At 41.6% G+C, this 15,979-nt stretch overlaps 1 protein-coding gene across 1 annotated transcript in view; it reads right to left on the reverse strand.

The window, feature by feature from the left end:
• The window catches only part of LRP1 (LDL receptor related protein 1), a 447,299-nt gene that overhangs the window by 79,447 nt on the left and 351,873 nt on the right, over positions 1 to 15,979 (reverse strand). The window contains exons 43-49 of the mRNA XM_040340947.1: positions 13,398 to 13,602; positions 11,303 to 11,495; positions 8,634 to 8,756; positions 8,042 to 8,170; positions 6,379 to 6,498; positions 5,905 to 6,018; positions 232 to 381 (exon numbers count right to left, since the gene is read on the reverse strand). Of these exons, the coding sequence (XP_040196881.1) occupies positions 232 to 381; positions 5,905 to 6,018; positions 6,379 to 6,498; positions 8,042 to 8,170; positions 8,634 to 8,756; positions 11,303 to 11,495; positions 13,398 to 13,602 (1,034 nt within the window). The remainder of the gene's footprint in view (positions 1 to 231; positions 382 to 5,904; positions 6,019 to 6,378; positions 6,499 to 8,041; positions 8,171 to 8,633; positions 8,757 to 11,302; positions 11,496 to 13,397; positions 13,603 to 15,979) is intronic.

The raw sequence follows: 15,979 nt of genomic DNA on the forward strand, positions 1-15,979 counted from the left end.
ATGCTGACCATATCTGAAAACGGTTATTTTGCATTGGTGGCCACAGAAGAGGAAGCAGTGGGAAGCATTGGGGAGTGGAGTATAAATTTTTTAGTAGGCGGGCTTTCCACAGACAGTATCACTAATACATAGTTAGATTGACTCATTGTGGAAAGCCAGCTAAAGATAACTGACACTAACCGCATTTGTATTGCTACAACAAGAAATGGTGGCACAAAGTGCAAGCATTACCTGGGCAGTTCATCTCATCTGTGAAGTCACCACAATCATTGGATCCATCGCAGACCCAGCTGGGGGAATAGCACAAAGAGGTCTTCTCACACTTCTGAAAGGTTGTTCCCTTCACTCCCAGCTTGAAGTAACTACTGCAGTCGGTGATGTCTGGGTATATAGAAATGAGAAGCAATTAGGAGGGCACAGGCTCAGCTTTATTGGAGTACTAATGAGACTAAAAAGAAAGGATAAAATGTATCTAGAATAAAAAGAGAACAAAAAAAAGAAAGACTTTTTTTGTGTATGGCTATACGATTATCATGGCTTCACAGTGTGCCTCACCAAATGACAATGAATTTACCAAATGTGTTCAAATCTAATTAACCACTTGAGGTCCCGCCTATTGTAAAAAGATAGCCTCAAGGTGGCTCTCAATGGCCGGGAGGACGTCTTTAGACGTCCTCGGCTCCTCCGACCACTGGGGGGCGCACGAGCGCCGTGGGCGGCGCACGCGCCCCCAACGCGTGCGCCGCCCGCGTTGGGGGATATTTATTATAGCAAAAAATATTGTTTTTTTTTCAAAATTGTCGCTCTTTTTTTGTTTATAGCGCAACAAATAAAAACGGCAGAGGTGATCAAATACCACCAAAAGAAAGCTCCATTTGTGGGGAAAAAAAGACGTAAATTTTGTTTGGGAGCCACGTCGCACGACTGCGCAATTGTCAGTTAAAGCGACGCAGCGCCGGAAGCTGAAATTTCGCCTGGGCAGGAGGGGGGTATATGTGCCCAGTAAGCAAGTAGTTAAGTATGCTGCTGTTTTATGGCTTAGTTCACATACAAAAAGAACATCATTAGCAAACTCCATTTTCCTACAATCGCCAGAAATAGGGTGCAGATTACCATCATCAGCTAGAACATTAAAGAAAAACAATTGTGGTTGGGCCTATGCAAGAATCTGAATATGCAGTGTGAAATGATCTAACCTGACATTTCATTTGAGGGCCAGGGATCATCAGCTATAACCAATCTAACACCAGCCTCACCACACTATTCTTGAATCACTGCAATCTTCCCCAGCCGCCAATCAAAATTCAGTCTGCTGGAGTCAAAAAAGTGTATACTGACTTTGAGTGTATAACTGAACTTTAGAATAAGAACTCTTTACTAAGGATAAATGCATTAACCACAGGAAAATCTCAAATTTAAATCCGCTAAGAGCACGTAATTATTTCAGCCAGTGATATCAGATACTATAATCACAGATCTCTGGCTTCTGTCATCTTATGAATCATCTTCAAAAATAGAGAAAATTTACGATCATAACAGTATTAAAGCTGAACTCCAGGCAGATATAAAAGTTGCAAACGACTGCAGCTTTGTATACACCAATAGATCACTGAATGTCTTTTTTAATTAAAAAACACTGTAAGTGCCTACATTTGACTGGTATAAGCCTTTTGCAGTCAACTGTACCGTGATATTGTGTCAATCTCGCTCCCTTTCTCGGCGAGATTGACCACCTACGAGCCCCGTTGCGGGAGCCAGTGCCGAGTCGGCTCGCTGCGATGGGGAAAAAGCCATCATAGAAGCGACGGGGATCCTACTTGAATTCCCGCCAATTCTAGCCGCTGCGTTTGGTATGAATCATGAGGGGGGACCCAACGCCAAATTTTTAATAAAAAACGGCATGGGTTCCCCCCCCAGGGGCATACCAGGCCCTTAGGTCTGGTATGGATTGCAAGGAGAACCCCCTACGCTGAAAAAACAGCGTGGGGGTCCCCCCACAATCCATACCAGACCCGTATCCGAGCACACCGCCCGGCCAGTCAGGAAAGGAGTGGGGAGGAGCGACCCCCCCTCCTGAGCCGTACCAGGCCGCATGCCCTCAACATGGACAGGGCCTCTTCCCGACAACCTGGAGGCAAAGTGTCAATAAAATAAACACACAACACAGGGTTTTAAAATAATTTATTAGTCAGCTCCGGGGGGTCTTCTTCCATCTTCTCCGCTCTCCGCTGTCGTCTCGGCACTCCCCGGTTCGCGATGTCATAAGAGGCCTATATAAATCATCACGCACCGGACACCCGGCATTACAGCGGGAGCAAGTGTCGCGTCAACATAAGAAGAAAAGAAGAAGGCAGAAGACGGCAAAGAAGAGGGGGGAGGGGCCGCTGCTAGTAAGAGAGCTAAAAAGAAGATAGCGGCGGCCAGCCCTGAAGAAGGCACCGGAGAGCGAGCGGGAGAAGAACCGGGCAGCGCCAGGACGACAGCGGAGAGCGGAGAAGGTGGAAGAAAACCCCCCGGAGCTGACTAATAAATTATTTTAAAATCCTGTGTTGTGTGTTTATTTTGACACTTTGCCTCCAGGTGAATGGGTAGGGGTACGATGTACCCCATATTCATTCACATAGGGTGGGGGGCCGGTATCTGGGGGCCCCCTTATTAAAGGGGGCTCCCAGATTCAGATAAGCCCCCTGCCCGCAGACCCCGACAACCAACGGCCAGGGTTGTCGGGAAGAGGCCCTGTCCTTATCAACATGGAAACAGGGTACTTTGGGGTGGGGGGGGCCGCAGGGCATCCCCCTGCCCCAGAGCACCCAACCCCCCAATGTTGAGGGCATGCGGCCTGGTACGGCTCAGGAGGGGGGGGGGGCGCTCGCTCATCCCCATGCCCTTCCTGACTGGCTTGGATACGGGTCTGGTATGGATCGTGGGGGGACCCCCACAGCATTTTTTCGGCGTAGGAGGTTCTCCTTGCAATCCATACCAGACCTAAGGGCCTGGTATGCCCCTGGGGGGAACCCATGCCGTTTTTGTATGTAAAATTTGGCGTGGAGTTCCCACTCATGATTCATACCAAACGCCGCGGCTAGAATTGGCAGGAATACAAGTCGAATTGAACTAGGGACTAGTGAATTGGGCTTTAAAGGCACACAATACAAAAAATTTAGAAAACTAGAAAAGATTTATTATGGGTACAGAAATATCAGAGACAGTTATAAATAAAAAATCACAAAGTGAAATTCAATTAACAACTGGTTTACCACACACGGTTCACATTCATTGTATGATTTTAACATAGAAAGCTTAAAATAAAAAGCATAATTAAAAAAAAATTATATCACAAGTGACCAGATGGTTATCCAGAGGAACAGGAGGATTTGCTCGACATGTTGCGTGCTTTTGGAATTAGCGCTTCCTCAGGAGCATAGATATCTCATTAAGGGGTATCCCGCGTTGGTGGTAATCAACGAACGGTCTCTTGTTAGCCTATCGTTGGTTGTAATTCACAGAGAAAGTAGCGCTACTTTGATACCAGGGATACACTCAGCTATACACTCCATTGAAATACTAAGGATTCTAACGCCATCACCTATTATCCTTTCCATATCCATGGATTAAGGTCAGTTAGGTGGGCGATCGTTTAGGCAGATTTACCCATCTGCTCTTTTATGTTCGGTCTACTACACTGTATGTATTAGCTGAGTGTGTGAACATATCCCTGGATTAGGTTCATTGTTCATTGCTTACCAGCAATCGACTGCCATACCATCGCATGCAATTTGGTTTTGCATCTTTATGATTATACTCCCCTATTTGGTTGAAGTAAATTTTTCTGTGAATTACAACCAACAATAGGCTAACAAGAGACCGTTCGTTGATTACCACCAACGCGGGATACCCCTTAATGAGATATCTATGCTCCTGAGGAAGCGCTAATTCCAAAAGCGCGCAACATGTCAAGCAAATCCTCCTGTTCCTCTGGATAACCATCTGGTCACTTGTGATATAACATTTTTATAATTATGCTTTTTATTTTAAGCTTTCTATGTTAAAATCATACAATGAATGTGAACCTTGTGTGGTAAACCAGTTGTTAATTGAATTTCACTTTGTGATTTTTTATTTATAACTGTCTCTATGATATTTCTGTACCCATAATAAATCTTTTCTAGTTTTCTACATTTTTTGTATTGTGTGCCTTTAAAGCCCAATTCACTAGTCCCTAGTTCAATTCTACATTATCGGGGCGGTGGCACACCCAACACCGGTGCATCCGTATTATCACCCTACGTTTGATGTACATAAAATTAGGTTTTTCTTTCAGGAATACAAGTCTGATCCCCGTCGCTTCTATGACGCGGTCGCTGGAATGTGCTTTTTCTATTCCAGCGAGTGCGAGATGTCGGCACCATGTCGCCGAGAATCAGCGTGGTGCCGTCGTGCTGGAAACACATTCTCAGCGGCAGGTATTGTATATTCTCAGAATAAGAAAAGCAGCACAAGGAGCCAACAGGTGTTCTGCGGTGCAAGAAGCATGCCGACAGGAGTACAGAGAAATAGAAGTGCTCATCAGTGTGCTGCTTCACATTTTACTGTCCAGTCACAGGGTGGGGACCTGCAAGTCTACGTGACCTATAACATAGCAAGATCAGGTCCCCTTTACTAACAGATACATAGATCTAATTTCCATTTGACAGCCTTTAATACCCCCCAGAAATGACCATTCCTGGGGAACAGAAGAATCAGAAAAGTTAGAAAATATTGTGAAATTGCTTTGGGTTTTCCAGAAATAAGCTAGTACTAGCACTGTATGCGAGTCCTTCCAATCTCCACTGGCCAAACACGAATGTTTGTGCAACCAGGGCATTCATCATTACAGCAAAAACTAGGCCAGAATACACCACAACAGGTCTGATTTCTTATTCCTATGGCCAACCTAAATTTGGACAACACCTAAGATTATCTTAACTCACTGTAAAGAGCAAAGAGGAGGCTGGAAGTGTCAAGCATGAGTGTAATGGAAAATTAGTGATTTCTTCCAATAGCGATTATAAACATATTACATAAGATCATCTGCTGCCAGTAAGGACCACTAAAATCATTAGGAATCTGTATTACCTCATCTGCATCAAGGCTAAAACCCTCTGAGGTTAGACCCAGAGCTTAACGCCAGCCATATTTTTTTTAAATAACAGTGTGTATTGCACAATAGAGTGGGGAGTCAGGACCAGCAGTCAACCAGACTCTGCCACATGCACATGTACAGACATTGTACACAAAAAAGGAGAGACAGAACAGCATTGATGGCGACTTGCATATTGCTGTCCCTTTATTTCCAGTCTGGAAGTGGGGAGGCAATACCACTAAAGGTCTATAATTTAGAGCAAAATCATGTTCCAGGCTCTGTTGCCATCTAGCAGAGGTGTATTTTCTGGCTGACAAGACAGCTTGTGCATGTTTATTCAACCCTATAATGAGCTGTTTTCAAAGAGTTATACTTTAAAGAGTAAATTGCACTTGCAGACAACATTATTAATTCTTCTGCATGTACCTGGGCAGGAAGCACAAACAGGTCTGAGTCTTTTCTTTCCTAATACCAAGAAATTAACCGCACAAAAGCCTCAAATTACGAATTGGTAAAATGTGTGGTTAAAAAAAAAAAAATCTAAATATGGTTTATTATGGAATTACCATTGAAATAGTCATGTGATTTTGACCAGTTACATGGTAGATGATGCTGCAAATATTTTTAACTTTTAGTTTTGCACATTTGAATAACTGGACCAATTCAAGTCTTCTCTAGTACATCAAAACAGTCATACTTGCCTGGGGTACAAGAATGCAATGTAAAAAGAAATATAATCCAAAAGAACAAATGTAATGACCACCTATTAACAGTGTACTTACTGCAATTCATCTCGTCAGAAGCGTCATCACAGTCAAGGAGCTGATTACAGTGGCTTGTGTTTGAGATACAGGTCCCATCTCGGCAACGAAACTCTGTAGGGGCACAGCTGGTTTCTGCAAGACACAGCAGGGTTAACAGGCCTCATACTATTCACTGCATAGTACAATGACAAAGTCAGCCACAAGACCACCAGATGTCTGTACAGTAAATCTTTGATAAGGACAAAAGAAATGGCCAGTAAAACTGCTTAAATACATTTCTCTTTGCTCATACTTATCGTTTATCTTTACTATGAATACAATAAGTTAAAGTACTACACATTACTGTCTGCTCCAACAGGCAAAAACATACACCAATATTCAAACGACTGCATGTCATTTTTGAAGATCTATCTATGATTGTATCAAGAAGGCTGTAGCTGAAGCAGATCATAAGCTATATTCAGGATATTCCAGGGGGTGGGACATACTCACTGTTGCAAGATACCTCATCCGAGTTGTCACCACAATCATCCAGGCCATTGCACCAGTAAGCAGAGGAGATGCATCGCCCATTTATACAGTGACGGAAACCCTTCTTACATTGACGATTAGCTGTGGGGGCACAAGAAACATTTACCATTACATTTTTACTGGACTTTGTAATTTGGTCACAGGTAGGCATCTGTCAATTATTAGTAGAGGAACAAAGGGAAAAAGGAAACAATGTATGCCACTCAAAATGTATTTGTTGAAAAATGACACATTACAGTACATTTTACAAACCTAACAATTTGCTTCAAAATGTAAATATACATACAAAGTTTGGCACTGAATCTGTTGAATCACATGAGATACAGCCAGTGGAAAATACATACTTGTCCCATCTGTTGTGAGTAACACTTGTAGTGGATAATCAGTAAAAGCAAAATGAGCCAATAGCGCTATTTGAGGTCCTGAGCACTGTTGACTCGTTTTGCTTTTATTACAAAATAAAAACTGAATACATTATTGTACAATTATTAGATCTTTCAAATGGTATAGTGGATATAGGTGACCAGCAGTGGTGGGACAAGGTCGTCTGAGGCTCAGGGCAAAGATGGAAAACTGCATGCCCCCACATGTACGAGCATTGTATGTTAGTAAAAAAATAATTGAGCACTAACCTACAAAAATTCCCCTTCTAGCCCAAATCCCCTCCCTCCTCTCCCATATCACCTCTTCTAGCACAAATTCTCTTCCTTTATCCCCCACCCAACACAAATCTCCTCCCACTAATCTCCTACCATAGCACCCAGCCCTCCTGCCCACCACTTGTCCCAGCTATGGTGATCAGATCTCTTATGAAAAACATGCAGTCCTCCTTCAAATCATCTCACTACTAGCAAGCACCACAATCTCCTGAACTTTGTTATGAAATGCAGCAGATCATGGTCATCCACTGGAGAAGCATGATGGCACAGGAACTTGTACAGGAGTGTGTGTGTCTTGCAACAGTTACACCCTTCAATGTGCTTCAATGTGTTCGGAAAGCTACCTGTGCTTGAAAAAAGCCTAAATCCAGTTTTAGGCATTATTGCTAATCTATCCCTCTGATCTATTGAATGACTTGCCAAATGGCGCTCTTCGTTTGCTCACTGCTGCCCTAATATGCTACTCCTGCTCTCTCTACCAGGTAATACTCTTGATACACATGCCACTCTACTTTTTATATGTTCTCCGTTTCCTTATTATGTTCCCAATCTATTATGGAACCATTAGATCAGTAGGGTAAAAATTCTCATTTAATGTTCAGTCATGGCATCATAGCATATGTAGCAAATTACTATTACAAAATTGTTAAGTAGAAGTGTATATTTACTTACAATTAGGGCAGTGTGAGACAGATTGTTTTTATGATAAATCAAAGTTTAAGCAATTGTGGCCTTTTGATGATTACTGTCAAGAGGAATCTAGGAGCCGATATGCTCATATGTCTAAAATTCACTGTGTCAATGACCGATAGTAACACCCTCATCGATATTAACATGTATGGCACAGTATTATTATTATTATACAGAATTTATTTATTTATTGCAGATGCAGATCTCCCCTGATGTGGAAAAGCCCATCTGATCACTGCATGGCCTGCTATTAGTCAAAACGGGATTAAACTTACCACAGTAAGATTGTTTCTCATCTGCCTTGTCCTTACAGTGGGCCAATGTATCACATGTCAAGCTGTAGTTGATGCAGTCGCCATTGCCACACTCAAATTCATCATGGGGATTGCAAGTAGAATTGGGTGCTGATTACAGAAGATGCAAAAGAAATAACAAAAATGTTATAGTAGAAGAGGCTGCTTCCAGTAAAAGAGAATAGTGAAAAAAGACCTAGCATTTCAGCTGTAGTTTTTAGAAAGGTGCTTATCTGAAAATAGACATTCTTGAGGCATTATCGCCACTTTGCCAGTAGGTGGTAATAAAAATAATAGAGCCAATGTTCTTCAAGAACACAGAGATGAACTACACACTTTTAAAATATAAAATAATTTAGCCTTTTCTTCTATTTCTCTATTCCCATATTAGTTGCAAGAACAATTATAAAGAATTAACAATAGAATGTTTATTAAAACTGCAATACATTAATAACATTGTGAAATCTGATGACTGACCACTTTACTCTAGAGGGGATGACACAAAGCAGATGCCCCTTTTAATCTGAATCTTACCGGATGCATTTGCTGGGTTCTATGATTCTGTAAAAAATACCTTTGCATGTAAAGTCATCCTGTAGAATCCTATCCCCTCGGCAGGAGCAGTTCACTCTCCCATCGGCAGTGATAAGACACAGGTCTTGACAAAAGCTGTTGTTGCTGCATGGAGATAACTCGCCTATTACAGGGTAATAATAAAACATGTTAGCATATCAGTGCAATTTGATTAAAATCTGTAATAGTGTTTTTTTTTTCATGGGCCTTTATATATGGGCCTTTACGATTAATAAAGCATTCTGTATATATTTGCTTCATCTTTAAATGCTGCCCACGCTCTGCGGCAAAACTGAATGCTACTGTTGTTGGGACAAACCATATAACACAGCCAGGGGTGCTTGATATGGTCAAAAGCTTTTAAACATATGGCTAAATGTTATTTTATCCTACTGCTATAACTACTTAAAAATGTAGGCAGAGAGCGGAGAGCTGCTACAGCGATAGGACTGCATCTCGTTAACCTCAAACTTTTGAGGACTAGTCTCCGACGCTGTGACTTGCGTCTTTCCTTTTTGTCCTTGAAACAACTTACTGTCCTCTCCCTCAGTCGCATTGTATGCTCATACAGCCTCTATTTGTGACGGTTTTCGGAACTTTGTGTCGACCCATTCCAGGGTCTATATTTCCATCCTTGTCCCCGGGAGCTGGGGAGCGCCCGACTCTGTGTTTTTTTGGTGTTACAAACATTTTTGCACAGATTTTGCTTTCCCCTGAAGAAGCGAAAATCGCGAAACATGTTGGGAATATGCGATCTCCGTGTGTTGTAAACCAGAATCATGTGTTTTAATGACCACCACCAATTATAAAATTGATTGAATTCTGTTTTTGTATATCTATATTTAATAAAAATATTTTGTATTTTCTTAAAGAAATTTTCTTTCTCATAATTACCGCTTTACCCCCTGCACCGCAAAGTATCTCCCTCCTTTTCTCGTTTTGAATTCAATATTTTTATATGGGATTAGGTGCCTTATTATATGAGTGATTCTATCAGTGCTTGGACAAATCATACATTAATTACTTAAAAATGGTTAGCTGGAGTTAGGGTTTAATAGGATTGTTGCTCACCTAAAGACCATCAAACACTACATGTACATCTGACACTGCCAAGCTCAACAGCCAGCCATCACACTGGATGGAAACATTGATCGTTTTTATTGGATTGAAATGCTCTTTTTCCTGCATTGTTTGTGAGTATTTTGGCCTTTGTTGCATTCTTAATAAATGTACTTGTCAGTAATACTGTGCAATGAAGTTTTTTTATACCCATTTACATGAAGTCCTGATGTGATGAGAGTCTGAGGATCCTATTAGTGTTCATGCAATCCATCTCCCATGAGTATAGTAAAATCAAAGTGGAGGATTTTCAAGTGTGTTTGATTGCTTTTGATTAAGTAGTCCACTCATTTTGGGCAAGAGTCAGTGTGAACCTTTCCTTCTTGATGACGGATTCTTCCCAGCACTTTCCTTTGTATGGACCTACACCTATTGGACTGTTTTTATTCAGATGTCATATTTTCTCAAATATTGGGACTTTTTATACATTTTTAGCGCTACACTTTGTGATTTATGTTATTTTGTCTTTTTGCCCGGAGATGTGCATCAGCAGCCGGGTTGCTATTATTAACGATATCATTCATTGGCAGATATTTTTGGTTTATATTACATGTACATCTAGCTTCTCTCACAATCCAGCGGTTGATTCAAATATCAAATGTCTGGATATTTTACATTGGGTCATACCCCTATTAACCTACTGTAATGATAAACAGGCAGCAACTTAACCAAAGTTCTGTTTTTACTTGAGCAACAATGCAAGAATTTCTGGAATTTTCCATTTTAAAAAGTACATATACTTTCATATTGCAGGGAGTGACATCCATCCAGAAAGATCTTAGGGAATGCTGTGTATCCAGAATCTCATGAATTTTGGGATACTTGGCTTTTCCTGGTATCTTGCTGAAGGGTGGTGACACTACCCTTGCCTAGGCACCATGTGGGCAGAAGCCACGAGTAACTTAAAGCGGGGGTTCACCCTATCAACGCAAAAAAAAAAATTTTTTTTTCTTTTACCATAAAATCAGGCATTGTAGCGCGAGCTACAGTTAGCCTGTCCCGATTTTTTTTACCCCCGTACTCACCTTGTACTCGTAGATCGAAGATACCGGGGAATGGGCGTGCCTATGGAGACGGAGGATGATTGACGGCCGGCTCTGGCGCGTCACGCTTCTCCGGAAATAGCCGAAATAGGCTTGGCTCTTCACGGCGCCTGCGCATAGCCTGTGCGCAGGCGCCGTGAAGAGCCGAGACCTACTCCGGCTGTCTTCGGGGAGAGTGACGTGCCAGGGCCGGCCGTCAATCATCCTCCCTCTCCATAGGCACGCCCATTCCCCGCGGGAGCCGAAATCTACGATGTCCGATTACAAGGTGAGTCCGGGGTTAAAAAAATCGGGACAGGCATACTGTAGCTCGCGCTACAATGCCTGTCTCGATGGTAAAATCAAGTCAGTGAGGGTGAACTACCGCTTTAAATATATAAAAAATATATTATTTTACAGGGTTTTCTTTTTAACCGATAAAGTAACTATTGGGTCAAATAGAAATAGCAGACCTCACTTCTTTATTAAAAAAATGTATGAAAAATATGAAATAAAAGATTATACTTACAGCTGTTAGTATCATTTGCCACGGCAATTATTCCCATAGGTTGCTGAGGAATATCACCTCTGAGAAGTTTAAGGTCTGAGCCATCATATTTGTTTGCCCGCTGAACTGCCCGGCGCACCCAGTCTGTCCAAAAGATGTAGTCTCCATATACCGCTAGGCCGAAGGGGTGAACTGGATCAGACTTTAAAATCCACTAAAAAAAAAATTCAACACAATACCATATGAGCTTGCCCTTATCCCACATCACATACCGCAATATAATAAACACACAATGTAGGGAAAAGAAGATGAAGCAGTAAATGGCTACAGAAGAAGAAAAGAAAGACAAAAAATAAATTAATTCTAAAGCCAATCTTTGGATTATTACTAACTTTTTGTCTCAGTGACAATGGTCACGGAGACAAAGAGGGATGGCGATTGTCCCTATTGGGGACATGGACAGCAATAAAGACTTGACAGGGGCTCTAGCCCTTGACCACTCTATATAAGACTAAAAAAAAAAAAAAGAGTTCTGGCTGTAGATACACTTTAAATATTAAATTATTCATCTGCTAGTAAACATCCTTATTACCATCCTCTTATTTAAAATGATTTCATTACGAACAAATTAATGAATGCATACAAATATCTATATCTATATATAGCTAACTAATGTATGTTAAAAAGACGCATATCCATCAACTTTATTAAAAAAAAATAATGTATCAACTAATTTATAAGTATAATACCCATTTCTATTTCATGCTTTTAAAATGCAGCCAGCCCTTTTATGAAGAAATCAGCTGAATCTGATAGACACAGTTTTTGTGAAGTATTATTGCCCAAATTCATAGTTTATTGTACAAGTGGTCTTCCTGCATGCATAGGTTACATTTATTTTCTTTCAGCTACAAACACTTTCACTTTGTGGTGCCATTAAATAAAACAAAATAAAAAAAAAACTTCACCAAGCCCCCATATTAAATGTAGTTGCAATTCTCTAAATCCCTTCCAAGACATCCTTCCTGTAAACTGGTGTCTAAGATTAAACTGTATAATTTAGATGAAGTCTAACTAATACTTTGTAAAAGAGCAAAATTATTTATTTCACTTCCTTTCTGCAGTTTATGGCTATAGTAAAGTACTTTGCTAGCCTTATATGTGATATTTATTTATAGTGGTACTGATCACTGCGCATGCAGGTTTCTCTACCTTATCTTATAGAAAGTACATGATATTACAGTAATTGGCACACTAAAACACTCCCAATCTATACCAAATTCATGAAATGATCTTTGCATCAAGTTAAAGTGGTTGTAACCCCCAAAAAAATACTCCTATCCCTTTAAGGCATAATATATAGCATAGTGTTTCTGTAGTGTCATTTGTTCCATTCTATGTTGTACAATACCTGTTTGATCCTGCTTGTTCCTGTCTTCCCCTGTTTAAATTGGCCACCTTTATCATGGCTACTGATCCACGATACCGTGGTCAGTTTACTTGCCTCCGTCATCCTGCTCTCTCCTCAGCGTCTCTGCATCTCCCTCCTCCCCACCCTCTCTTCCTGTCAGTTTCATGTATTCTGTGCATGGGCCAATCTCCTCTCCTCTCATGCCTGTGTAATTCTATTCTCTGCAGCCGCTCCAGTGCTTGTAAAATAAAGAAACATGTATTCATTACTTTGATCCTCTCTGTTTTAGGTCCCCGGTCAGTACAGTGTGTGTGCGTTTTCCTAAAATGATAATGGTTAATACCTTCTTTGCAGAGCCCTGCTATGCAGACACGTGACCTCCCTCTGCTAGCTTTCTTTCATCAGACGGAAATATCAGCTCCTCCAATTATACTTACTATATATACTCATACTATAATTTAAAAAAAAATACACACACTGTACTGAACAGGGGCCTAAAACAGAGAGAATCAAACTAATTAACATGCGACCTTACAACCACTTCAAGAAAAAAAATTCAATGACTAGCTAAACCCATAATCTGATATTTGAAGCATGGCTTAAATTATTGACCTTCCTCAAAGCCCAGAACCAAGGTGTCACTCTCGAACGTGGAATCACCCAGTTTTTCAAATTGTCTCAAGATGTTTACGATAGAAGACTTACTTGTCTGTTGGTACCGTCATATTCACATCTCTCAATTTTGTCGAGAGTAGCATCAGAGAAGTACAGTTTCTCAGCTTTGTGGTCAATAGCAAGGCCATTGGGTGCTCGGATGTCACGGTCAATAATGAAAAGCACATTACCGCCTGAGAGTGTTGCCCGCATAATGCTAGGATGCTTCTCATTCCAATTGGTCCAGAACATAAAGCTATAGAAGACACAGATACAGTAATATTCAAAAGATGTCTGAGTAACATTCAGAAACATGCGAAGGAATGTGATATTTGTACTGGACAGGTAAGAGGTGAGAAAAAGGTTAAACTCATTACAAATTGAAATAAAGTATATGTTGGCTCAATCACTAAAATCGTATCCCCAATAAAAACGACCAGCTTTCCCGTTGGAAAAAGTCCAATGAGAGCTTGGCCAGGAATCCCAACCGTGTGTATGCTCTGACACCAGGAAAACTGCCAAAAAAAAAAAAAAAGAGAGCAGGATCTATTTTTTCCCCCATCAGGAAAAAATCCTAGCAGGAAAACCATTCGTCTGTATGCAATTTCAACACGCAAAAAAACACGCTTGCTCAGAATCAAGTATGAGACGTGAGCGCTCGTTCTGGAAAAACTAGCGTTCGTAATGGAGATAGCAAATTTGTCACGCTGTAGCAAACTGAAAAGCACGAAGACTGAAAAGCGCAAATCGTCTCTCACCAAACTTTTACTAACACGAGACTAGCAAAAGTAGCCCAAAGGGTGGCACCGTTGAAATGGAACTTCCCATTTATAGTGGCGTTGTACGTGATGTACGTCACTGCGTTTTTGACCGTCGGAATTTGGTGTGACCGTGTGTACGCAAGACAAACTTGAGCAGAATTCTGTCGGGAAAAACATTGTTTTTTTCCCCCCAATGGGAAAACAGGTCATGTGTATGTGGCATTAGAAGCTTTAAAGGAGAAGTACAGCCAGCTTGTTTGGCTGTACTACTCATATGGATCACAAAAGTACAGTTTAGTTTGCACTCCTGTGATTTTCTGCTGACATCAGAGTCGGTCCAGTCACTGCGTCATCACAACAATGGAAGTTGGGATCCGCCAGATCCCTGGAACAACACCCCGCTCAGCGAACCGCTGAGAGCCTAAGCTGGCCGCTCTTGCCCCCTCCGAGGAGGGGCAGAACAGAGAGCGGCTGACTAACAGTCAGCTGCTCTCTGTTCATGGAGCTGTGAGAACCAAGTGATCAGTGGTGTTCGATCGCTCAATTATCAGTGTTAGAGGCGTCGGGGGGGGGGACGGGATAGATGCAGCATCAAACCGATGCGGCATCCACCCAAGTATGAAAAAAAATATGTCAATGTCACGTTCAATCTATTTCAAACTGCAGCAATCTTTAACATAATAGCTGGTGATCCTACCATGAAGCTCCTTGTTCAGGCATTTCCTGTTATACTGCTATAACAGTGGCGCTGTTGCCAGAACAACGGCTCTCTATAAATAGATTGATGGGTGACGCCAAAGCTCCACCCCGCTGAGGAAGTTCACAGGAACGTAACGAGTACGGAGGAGGAGCTGCGTACAACGTCACCCACTGCTATCCTTCGGAAGCAAACAAACTGCTGTATCAAACCGACTTATATGTGAGTAGTTTGTGTTTGGAAACAATTAAAACTTATACTGTCAAACAGTGAGCACTTAGATCTTTTCTTTATTATATATGGTCTGGCGCCTTTTACTGAGAATTGAAGAGACTGGAAAGAAGTATATGGTCCATGTTAACCATTTGATTATTGAGATCTTTTTGCATGACTGCCTGTTAACTCAGGAGTCCATGCCTAAAAAGAGGAAGTAAACCCCCTTGAGAAAAAAAAAACGGAAAAAAAACCTGCAAGAAAAAGGCACAATGAGCTAGTATGCATAATGAGCTAGTATGCATTCGAAGTCCCCGCAACGGTGCTCGTTCCTCACCTCCGCCATCTTTCCCCAGAGTGACTTCCTCGTATCGCGGCTCCGGCGCTATGACTGGCTGAACCTGCGATGACATCACTCCTGCTCATGCGCACGGGTGCCACCACTGATGGCATGATCGCCGTTAGTAACGGCACGCTCAGTGCACCGTTGTCTATGGCGCATGTGCCGTAGACATCGGTGCATGTCTTTTGGAAATATCTCCTAAACCGTGTAGGTTTAGGAAATATTTCTTGCACCTACAGGTAAGCCCCAATCTAGGCTTACCTGTAGGTAAAAGTGGTCTGTAAGGGTTTACAACCAATTTAAGGTGAGAGTAGATATTAAGACCGGAGGTGGAGGGACTGTCACCGATTGTGGATTTTATCTTCACTGGTGAAGGCTTTCTGGGACCTGTTGTCCACCGTCTCTGGACTTCTACTCAATATTATTTACTCTGTCTGGGACTTGTTTTTTAGTCAACGTTTTTGACTGTTTATATTGTGCTGCACTTAAATTCTGTTTTAACATTTCCTGTTATACTGTAGGGGACAAAAGTATGCTCCTGTGTTGTCACCATGCTGTCACATGAAGGCTATAAGAGGTCATACTAACACACATTAAACAGACCCGGTCCATTGTTGTC

This window comes from Rana temporaria, chromosome 2, assembly GCF_905171775.1.
Source record: "Rana temporaria chromosome 2, aRanTem1.1, whole genome shotgun sequence".
Lineage (NCBI taxonomy): Eukaryota > Metazoa > Chordata > Amphibia > Anura > Ranidae > Rana > Rana temporaria.